The sequence below is a fragment of the Adiantum capillus-veneris genome, chromosome 7 (genome assembly GCF_014529385.1).
Source record: "Adiantum capillus-veneris isolate H3 chromosome 7, ASM1452938v2, whole genome shotgun sequence".
Taxonomy (NCBI): domain Eukaryota; kingdom Viridiplantae; phylum Streptophyta; class Polypodiopsida; order Polypodiales; family Pteridaceae; genus Adiantum; species Adiantum capillus-veneris.
This window is the reverse complement of record NC_140937.1, coordinates 29,600,820-29,612,159: the sequence shown is the minus strand read 5'-3', so window position 1 is coordinate 29,612,159 and position 11,340 is coordinate 29,600,820. Positions and strand designations below refer to the sequence as shown.

The following is an 11,340-nucleotide window of genomic DNA, read 5'->3' as shown; positions in this document are numbered from 1 at the left end:
TTGTGTGTCGGGTGTTGTTCCCATTTTCCCCTTTCCATCAGTGGTGCCCCCCCTAAGGATCTACATATTGCTCCTTGGTGAATTTTTAAAGCCTGGAGATGATGCATGATATTGACTTAGTGCTTGCTGGAGAAGAAGAGGCTGCAGATTAGTTTTCCAATCTGGAGGTATACCTATTGCAGTTGAGAATTTGTGGACATGAAGCCAAATTGAAGGCCCTACCATTGGTTCTACAAGGATGAGCCAAAGCCTGGTTTGAAGGATTGAAGGTTGCAGATTGTCAATCATTGAGAGAGATTCGCAAACAATTTGGTTAAACTTTTCAGAAGCAGATTTCTCCATCGGACTTGGGTGAGCAATTGAGCAAGCTAAAGCAGGATGTAAGTGAAGATTTTTGCTTTGTTTTTGGGTAAATTTGAGTCTATAGCTGCTGTTACATGTGTGTGAAATGGAGACCATTTCAAACGAGAGCAGTTTCTAGCTTGCTTGCATCCGTGAATCAAAGAGAAGGTCGAGTGTGGTGGTGCGGAGGAGTATGCGCAAATGGTTTGCTTGGTAAAGAGTAGGAAAGCAAAGAGGAAGCTGAAGATGGGCTTGTTGCAACCTGCAGTTTATGGGTCTAGCTCAACAGTAGAGCTTCATCATGTGCCAAAATAAAGTTCAAGTGTCAAAACGGTAGCTACTTTGCCATTGGTAAGCCATTCGATCTGGTCATTGATTTCAATTTGTACCTCTAGTTTGGTATGCTCTTGTACAAGAGTCTGTTAGCCTGCCAGCTAGCAGTGATGCGGTCTTGGTCGAGGCGTGTATGCATGAAGAATCAAATGAACCTAGGGGTCAAGGATCACATGATACATTTGAAGATGTTGGCAAAGCGATGGTTGAAGTTGTGTAGAAAGAAGCTAGCCAGGGGGTTCGGCAACCTTGCCCTACCGATTTTGTTGAAGAACGGCAATGCGTTCCAGAAGAGGTGGACGATGTCAACATAACAGAGAGCGAGGTAATAGATCATGGCTTTCTCTTTTATACACATGCTTGCACGCGCACACACACAACCACTCTCTCTCTTCTCTCTCTCCTCTACGCAACCGCTGGCCGTTACCTCACCCCCTCTCTCTCTGTGTCTCTTTGACTTACTGCCCACAACCTCACACACATATGTGACACACCTACTGTTGTGTACCCGGCCTCAGTTGCACTAATACGTGTCTCTTTCATTCTTTGAATTACATCAATCTTTGCAGGACAAGGCCTTTTACCATATGTCCCACAATAAGAACTTCGTTCACACCAAACATTGACTTTTGCCCAGACAAGGTAAGGTTCAATTCTTCCAATCTTCACAAGATCTCATCACAATCATTAATATGATTTTCCACATACTTGCGGCACCCCCTCGAGTCCATAGCCACATCTATATCACGTACATCACATCCTTTGATTGGCACACCATCAAGGAAAGGCATTGCATTTTGCAGTATGAAGTCACGTAGGACTTCATTCATACCAGTCATCATATGTGCAACTGAATGAGTTTCTCCCTGAGGTAAGGTGCACATCCTTACCGGTCCCAAAGGTGTCCTCATGGTAGTCAGGTCCCTGCTTTCCATTGCTAGTTGGAACTGATCATACCCTGACTACAAATCCCCCTTAGAATATATTGCCCTTCCTACAAATGCCTCTGCAAATTCATGTACAACTGGCCTTGTACCCACATTTCTAATTGTAACCTTGTTGACAGGTTGCATATCCTGGATAAAGCGTAAAGAACCATTTTTCTTCGGAACTGTGAACCACCTTTTTGAATATGGAGCACACGAAGGCTCCAAAATATCCATCTTGACCTTTTCATTAAGCAACTCAATGAGTTTTGGCAAATGGGCCTTTGGAACTGGAATAGGCCTCAAGTTCCAAGATACATGAGTGATAGTGAAGACTAACATAGGAGCAACAATGGATGGATCAACGCACCCTATCTCATGCTGCTTGAATGCAATAGCCTTTTCATGTTTGGCAAGAATTTCTTCAAAGCATACTCTTTCAACATGTGTCAAATTGTCCTTGCAACCAATCTTTAACTCCTTGAAAGAATCCCGTGTAAACTTATGCCCAATCACGAAGACTAGGTTGCAAAGCAACTTGATCCATCTTATCCGTACAGTTTTTTGGTAGAGGTAATACCACTGGTTTCACTTTCTTTGCCACAGACTTATACTTGATCTCCACTCGTACATCAACACCTTGAGCATTTTTGAAGTCCTCAATGACTTTGTACATTTCTATTGAGCATACTTTCACAACCTTACTTCCCATATGCAAATTGCAATCCACTAAAGACTCCAAGTCTTGCATAGTATCCACAAATGAACACTCATTGAGCTGCAATGCATTCACCATCTTTTAGCAAACCATTCATCTTCAAATCTCTTTGTACACTATTTACATGTTGTCGTTCACCCCGCTTTAAGTCCTCACACTTTGTAAAAGCAATAGATCCATAGTATGTTAATCCTACAAAACCTGTAGAAAATGTTTCCTTTGCATATACGTCATGCGAGAACTTTTCTCTTCTTGTAACACTGCAATCCTGCTCTACAATGGTACATGGCCAAAACCCCTCATATCCCTGTAGTCCTTGAATTTCTTTCTTTGTCTTCGGCAAGGGTTGCTCCCTAAGACTTTCACGGTTCCTTTTATGGTCCATACAAACAGTAAGGAATTATACTACACGCTTCCCATCCTTGCTGCTTATCCTTGCATAAGCTGACCCATCATCCATCACCTTTGTTTCCATGTGAGTAGCAATGATGTATGGCTGTCCAAGGATGAGAGGGTATGTAGACATCTCCTATACAAAAAAAATTTGGTCGTCTTTCACATCCCCTATAGTCACCTTTACATTTGGACAAGCTCCGTACAGGTCCCCTGATGAGTTGTTTGCTGCACGAATCATCCATCCATGATTTATATCGATTAGCCATTTTCCTTTTTGATAAGACGCTTTGACATGAGGTTCATTTTTGACCCATGATCTATCAACGCAATGTATGGCTCTCCTAAGTCTCCCACTTTTACGAGGGTCTCATTAGTTTCTCTTGCCCAATGACTCTTCAAGTAGTAACTCTTGTGAATGGTCTCAACTTCATCTTCATCATCCAAGAAACGAACGTGTTTTACTCTTTCCTAGACTTGTAGCATCCAACAATAGTTTCATCACCTTGTTCTCCATAGACATGTACTCCCTGTGCATTTAAAGGCTCTCCTTCACCCTCTACATGGATAGATTCAGTGAGAGACTGTTGCTTCCTCTTTATGATATTAATTAATTCTTTATGAAACTCCCTCTTTGCTACTCCAAGGACCTCACCCAAGGTAAACTCCACGTCACTGTTCAAAATCCTGTCTTCCAAAACTTTTTTGAGATCTGTTGCTGCCTCTATACCGGATTGGAGTTTGTAGGCCGGACCCTTTGCTTTTGATTTTGTTGCTTCCTTCGTTTTCTCTTTTGAGGATTGCATAGGCACTTTGAGGACAGGCATCTATTGTGGGGAAGCTCATCTATGAGGCACTGTGTCATTTTTGCCTCCACTCCTCGTGGCCCGCTTTGAAGGCACTTCATCCCCATTCTCACCCCTACGTTTCTCCTCGACAACGCCCTCATTGGCTTGACATTTGGCAATGTAAGCATGCACTGATAGTGAGTCTACAGGGTCATTCCAACCAGTTTCTAGCCGAATGCAATCTTTAACTTCATGCAAGACTTCTTTAGTCATTTTACCCTTTACAGCAGACTCTATTGCCCATGGCCATAGTTCTCCAATCCCATTAGATGATTATTCTCCATCCTTGACTCCTTTTTTCTTTATAGGCTCCACCTTCAACCCATAGGTGGCTGCCTCAACCATTGAGATGGCATGGCTAGTAGCAATGCCCTCAACCAGCTTCTTCATCCCACCTTTGCCAAAGTTTGTTCCCAAGAGCTTACCTATTTCACTTAACAGAATTTTTCCATATATAAAGAAAACAAGCTTCTTTGTCAAAGCATCTTTAAAACTTTCACAATCCCTCCTTCCATGGTCAGTACTATCACACCATATGCATCTATTTACAAAGCCTTCTCTGTTTTGAGGTCTTTGCCCTGCAGATTGTCCTGATGGTTGTCTCTTTTCTTCTAGCCTTGTAAGCTTTAACTTTAGATCTTGCATTCCCTTGAAAATATCATCCAAAATGGACTTGTCACTCTTTGGAACCACAATAACAGGCTTTATGGGACTCTCAGGAATGCTTGGGGATTGAGTAGGGTTGACTATCATCTTGTCTCTCTGGAATTGGAGCTGATCTCTTCAAATAACTGATTTTGATGTTAGAATCTAAAGCTACTGGATATGCCGTGAGTTCAGATAGTGAGACTAGAACAGAGCATTGAATGAACTAAAATAGGTAACTGAACTGGAATATGATATTGAAACAAGAGACATAGCTGGAAAACTAGGGAGAGTATTTGCCAATTCAGATTAATAGCTCAATGTCAACCAGTATTCTGTGTAAAGGTTCAAGCTAGATGATTACAGAATTGATGATCACAAAGTGAAACTAGAGGCGAAGAGCTCGAAAGTGTAAGAGAGCTAAAGCCAAATACAAACAGTTTGGGGGACCCGATTACAATGTAGTGGGCCCTATTTATAGCTCTCTTGAGTTACTACAGTAACTGTCCGTGGTAATTATTGCCAGTTTGATTGCCCTTTGCTGGTCGATCTTCTAAGGGACAGTTCTCGCCTTCCAGGACTTTCTTCGCCTTCTATATCCTTCCCTCCTTTCTTGAATTTTCGTATGATTCCCAAAAATTTTGAAAAATCCACCACCTGATTCTGAGTTGGTGTTGAGGAACCTCTCTGGGTTTCTGGTTTTGGCCCAAACCCTAAACCCTAAACCCGTTGTCTGTTGGCTGAGTTGGCCTATGTTCCTCATGAGTTGGCCGATGTGCCTCATGATAGTACTCTTTTGGAATTGCTAGCTCTTCTAGTATTGCTAGCTCTATACCATACTTCATGCTTGTTGAGTGCTTGACACCCCTATAGTTGTAATTCCAAGGGTACCTAGCCAAGGAATTTCCAGTGCCTAACTGGGAAAATCCATCGTCTGATTCTGAGATGAAACTACCTTGTATCCTTCCACTGAACCCACTTCCTCTTGCCCTGTTTTGGTGTTGGTGCCTCAAAAGTCCCAGTGCCAGCATTGTCCTTCTGGATAAGTCTCTAAATGGCCTCTTGCTCAAGCTGATCCCACCTTTTAGTGGTCAAGTCCAACTCATAAGGCGTGAGAGGATTGCAGGTTTTGGTTTCGTGATCATACAAAGTGCATCTACCATTTGTCAAACGGGTTCGGGCCAATTTATAACAATGCGAAGCTGTGTGGATCCATCCTTGCTGAAGAGGCTGATTTGTTTTAATCATAGATTCAAAGAGAATCTCAACCATTTTCCTGTACCGTGGCCCCAGTCTTGGTTTAGCCGTGATATCCTTTTCAGGGATCGTAGAGGACTCCACAGTCAGTTGAAGCAACTGATTTGTGATCTTTGTGAGACCTCTGAGCTGGATCTTCCATTGTCCCATACAGATTTTGATTCTCTTCATTTCTTCTTGCAGTTCCATAACATCATTGATCAGTGTTTGCCATGTTCCCCACTCTAGAATGGCTCGCTCATACCAATCTTGAAGGTCAGCAATGATATCAAAGTATGTGAGCCGATCCACTGGTTCTGGATGTTGAGGGTACAAAGCTAGGAAAAACCTAGGCAGCTCAACCTCTTTAGAAGACAATGCATACAGGAGAACTGGGGAATCAGGTACAAAGTCTAAAAATTTGAGGACAGCCTGGTTCTCCTACTGCATCATCTTCCTGGTTACTTGGACAAGTTGAAAAAGTCTTTGAAGAGCAGTTGCCTATTCTCCTACTATCATTTGAGTCCGGGGTCCTTTGCTGCTAGAAGCATGGTCTTCAAGGATAGCCTGCACTCTCTGGTCTAGGATTCCTCTGGCAATTTGCATCTAAAGTAGAAATTATTTTAGTTGATTCCTGACCTCCTTCATACATTTATATGTAGGCATGTTCCCAAGCAGTAGCTCTAATTCAATGGCTAGAGAATGAAAGTCTGCAATAGACTATCGATGCCAGTGTGGATTGACCAGCTTATCATCAGAAGTCAGAGCCCATTCAAGTACCCTGTCCAGCAGCTAAATTCTAATGGGATGCTCAAGCAATTGGCACACTTCATGATCATGAAAGGCAGCCGATTTCCAATGTGGTACCATTTCTCTGGCTCAAACATATAGCATTTGAAAGCATGCCAGATCAGAGATCAAAGTATCATCCTCCAAATACATCCTTGTAATTGGAGCGTATTGATGTCTCAATCTCTTATTGAGTGTGATGAGCTGTAATGAATGCTGTTCATCACCCTTTGCGAACTCAGTCACAACTTTGGCTTTTCCTTTTACTGTCAACAAGGTGTTGTGATTGGTGTACTGGACAATCTTCAGTTTGGCCCTTCTCTCCACTACCTGGCTGTTGATCCTCAAACTGCTGGTTGTCTAACTGCTGGTTGGCTTGTCTTTGTACTAGTTTGGCTGGTCTCTATTGGGATGATTGTCCCCTATAGCAGCAGATCGAGCAGCTCCAGATCCTGAAGGTGGAGAAGGAGGAAAATCACCATCTTCACCATCTGGCTTGTCTACCTGGTTCCTCTCCTTCTTCATCCTTCTCTTCTTTCCTCTTAGAATCCTCATCAGGATTATTCTGTTTTTCAATGTAATCCGTGAAGGCTTGATTCGCCAGTGCTGTATTATATTCTGAGAGCTTATCATGTAGATCACTTTGAATAGTCTCCATCAGGGCTTACAGATTGTCCATATTCAGAGTGACATTGCCCTCTGGACTCAGAATATCAACAAGATTATTGTATATATATCTCTCTATCAAAGAAGCCTTGATCGCAGTGTGAACTGTCATCAGTTCTCTGTAATTCGTCCGCTTCATTTGGAGTAGAGTCTGAAAGCGATCAACATCTCTCAAAGCTGCTGCCTTGTCTTCCTTTAACTACGAATTTTTTATTTCTATTTTTAGCAGCTTTGTCTGTTGATCATTGATTGTCCTTACTGACTGATTCTCAGCAACAATATGCCTGAGTCGTGTAGCTACATCCTACTGAAGTTTCTTAACCTATTGCTGGCTGCTCTCCAAGTCTTCTTTGAGCTTAACCACTTGCTCACTAGGCGCTGATGCATCCATCATTTGACCTAAAGCATTGACAATGGTATTCCATGATGATTGGATAAGAATTGAGCAGTCATCAGCCACATTTGCCTAGTCAGATTGAACTAGCTCATAAACCATTACAAGAGCCATGTATGGTAATTGTGCTAAATGAGTGGTCTGAAATGTGAGTTTGCCTTTAAGGAGATTATGCTGCAATTGCTACAGTTTATCTTTCTTGGCAATGGACAAGGCTAATTTACTAAAAGGAATTCTGTTTGATGGACTACTAGGTATTGGTCCCTTCCCCTTATCTTGTACTACGGGCTGTGCAGCGCTTGTCTTTTCTTTGGAGCCCTTTCCAGTGTCACTGTCTGCTAGGGTCTGTTCCTCTTGTTGGCATTTCCAGTATTGGTCTTTGCTGAACTTTGTTCTTTAGTTGTGGTTGAAGTTTGGCCTGCTGAAGCTTTCCCAGTAGACAAAGGCTTTACCTGATTTTCTAGCTGCTTAATAAAAGCAGTGCTTTTGACAAATGTAGGCCTTGGTTTCTTTGAACCACTCGCATCCCCTGGTGTAGCCTTCCTCTTTTGTCAAGTTAGAGCCAACTGATTGCTGGAGTTTCTTCATTTGAAGAAAGCTCAACGTTGTTGGTCTCTGGAATGGGCTTCTAACTCCAAGACATCCATACCTAATAATGAGCAGCTGGAGAAGTTTCCTAGTAAAGAAATTGCCAGACATACCAAGCTTTAAAAGTGTGCTGGGATTTTAACTTGACAGTCGGTTGGAGCACATTACGAGATAAGATCTGACAGAAGTTGATCTTGGCTGTGGCATCCAATTTCTTTGCAAGCAGCATGTCAAACAGCTCTTTTGACACATACGTGGGGTTGTTTTTCAGACTCATCGCTTCAACAACAAACCTGTAAGCTATAGGAACGTCCAGACCTGCTACTGAAACTCCTTGTGCACTAGCCTTACATTTCTTCTTAGCTGCTTCATCTTCTTTGACAGCGAAACTTATCTATATTTAGTTGCTATGGTTGGCTTGGGCTCATTGGGCATTTTGAAAGCATACACAATACTGTTTGGAGTTGTTGTGACTCTCATACCATTAACAATAGCACTTCCATCTTTGGCATTGAAGGAATCAAGAACCTCCTTGATTATCGCCATGTCAAAATCTATTCTGGTGGTTTGCACCACCACATGCAAGTCCAATATTTGCAATAACGCTTTGTCCTATTCAATAAACACATACCTTTGTATCTTGCTATGGGGAATAAGTGGAAGAGAGGCTTTAATAGAGGTAATGAGTGCCGAAGTTTTGTCTATGGTATCCTGCATCTTCTCCGACATTTTCTTCCTACCCATACACTGTGAGGACGATACGTCTGTAGAGGAAGAAGACTTACTTGGATAGTCAAAGCCGTAGCCAGCAAGTCTCTCAAGTAGAGATAAGTAGTGTTTGACAGAGTTAGCTGACGATGAAGTTTGCAGTTGTAGTGAAGACTCCTCAGAGCTCGGCGATGGCAAATGTGTAACAGCAAGGAGACGTTGCACAAGAGATTTATGAGAAAGAATGCCAACCCGCCTTACTGTTATACATGTCCGCGCCATAAAAGCTCCACTACTTACCGTTCCTAGAGTTTTGTGCACCACCAATGAAGTGGAAAACATGCATTGGCTAAGTCTTCCCATAGTCCCTTTAATGATGACCACATGCATACCCAATGGCCCTTGTGCCCATAAGAACTGGTACTGGCCTGTACACTTTATTGATTCAGCATAACACTAAGGATTTTCTAATATCACTGGTTCTGGTACTGGTTGTACATGGAAGAGGTTCATAATACATGGCTCTAAAAATTCATAGTCCTTAGTATCCTGAACACCAGTATCATTTTCTCTGGAAATCTTTTTTCATTAGAATAGTATAGGTTGATTTTGGCCGCATTATAAACAACAGGTAACAGTAATCCAGATAAATCCTTCAACCTTATTGTGCTGTTAGAAAATACCCAAACAACTTCATATGGACCAGCCCAAGCTATCTTTAAGTTTGGCTTTTTGGGACCCATTTTGGATTGATAAAGTAGCACTAGATCTCCCTTTTGGAACTCCCTGACTTTGATTCTTCTGTCATGCCAGTGCTTTCTTCTTTGCTAAACAATTTCCTGTTCTAGCATGGCCCTCTGTCTTAGCTCATCCAACTGTATTAACTCCTCCAGTCTATGCTTAAGATTATGATTGAAATCCAATCCATATTCCACTGCCATCCTAAGACTGGGAATCACAAATTCCATAGACACTACAGCTTCAATCCCATACACCATTCCAAAATGTGTCATTTCTGTAGTGACTTTATAAGATGTCCTATAGGCCCGTAAAGCAGTTTGGAGCTTAACAATCTTAGTAAGAATATTCTTGATGGTTTTGTTGATGCTCTCTGCTTGACCATTGCACCGTGGATAATAAGGAGTTGATTTCATGTGCCTCACTGAGAGAATCTCCATCAGTATCTCCATAGTATCATTAATAAAGTGTGTTCCTTGATCAGACACAATTTCCATAGGGCATCCATAACAACAGATAATATTTTCAAATAAGAAAACAACAGTGGGCTTTGCAGTGTTATCTGGAAGATCCTCGGCCTCAACCAATTTGGTGACATAACAAGTGGCCATCAATATATACCGGTTCTTCCTAGGAGTAATCTTCTTGAATGGACCCATGAAGTCCAGACCCCATTTCATAAATACTCCTAGTGGCTGAACTGGAGTAAGTGGAGTCATATCTGCTGCTGTTGGTCTACCCATCATTTGACATATATCACATGTTTTACAAAAACTTCAAACATCATATATCAGAGTTTGCCACCACAATCCAGCCTGCAAAATATTCTTGTAAGTAATATTAGTGGAGAAATGTCCTCCAAAATCCCCTTCGTGTGCTTCAAAAATAACTTGCATCCCTTCTTCCATTGGCACACACCTTTGAAGAACCCCATCTACTCCCAGTCTATAGAGAAACCCTCCGATGATGGTGAACTTCATACTCTTAATAATCAGAGCCTTCTTCTCATTTTGGCTCTAGTTGTCTGGGAATCCTCCTTTGGAAAGGAATTGATATACATCCGACCATTATGGATCTGTGTTTTCCTCAACGGTTACTTGGAAAAAATATGCGTCCACTGGCTCATCTCTCAAGGATACTTCTGAATAACCATCAATGCTTCTGGACAGGCAATGAGCTCCACAATGGGATTTACCGGGCTTATGAAATATGCGGAATTCAAATTCCATGAGGAACATCATCCAGGTAATCAATCGGCCTTGAATAATGGCTTTGTTGATCAAAAACAACAATGCCTGATGATCCACATAAAAATGAAATAGCTTGCCCAGCAGATAATGTCAAAATTTAGTGGCACTAAAAACAATTCCTAAAGCTTCTCTCTCCATAGTAGTGTATCTTTGTTCAGCCTACTGTCTGAATCTCCGACTAGCAAAATATACTGCATAGTCAATCCTCCCTTCTGATAGAGCTAGGATTGCCCCCATTGTTAGTCCTGATGCATCGACATGTACATGGAAGATAACTTCCCAATCCGCCTGCCGGACATTAGGTGAAATTTGGACTCACAAAGGGGCTTGTAAGCAGTTTGACTTTATCTCTCTCTACCAAAATGAACGCATGTATAATTTTTTGCAAACAGACTCCAAAGTTGGCGGAGGTTTGATAGTTAGAATGTCTTCTTCAAGCTCTATCTATTGATCATGAGATTCCTCATATTTTAGAAGATTGTTTCTTTGATTCACTTAGATTCCGACAGAGTTGTCACATAATAAATGAATCAAAAAAAGAATATTTTGAAATATGAGGAATCTCATGGCGTACTATATATCAGTAGATAGAGCTTGAAGAGGACATTCTCACTGTCAAACCTCTACCAACTTTAGAGTTTGTTTGCAAAAATTTATCCATACGTCCGCTTTGCTAGAGAGAGGTAAAGTCAAACTCCTTAAAGGGCCCCTTTCCGAGTCCAAATTTCACTAATGGTATTGGCTTACTGATGATGGCATTCTTCAA

General features: G+C 41.7%; 1 protein-coding gene across 1 annotated transcript; it reads right to left on the bottom strand.

Moving 5' to 3' along the window:
• Positions 1-9,413: 9,413 nt before the first annotated feature.
• On the bottom strand, positions 9,414-9,983 carry LOC147453621 (uncharacterized). The gene has a single exon (XM_086516942.1). The coding sequence runs from the start codon at positions 9,981-9,983 to the stop codon at positions 9,414-9,416; it is 570 nt and encodes a 189-aa protein (XP_086373068.1).
• Positions 9,984-11,340: the final 1,357 nt, after the last annotated feature.

Bases quoted from the DNA above. Each gene is read 5' to 3' on its own strand.
- LOC147453621 (XM_086516942.1), bottom strand. From the start codon at position 9,983: ATGGGTCCATTCAAGAAGATTACTCCTAGGAAGAACCGGTATATATTG.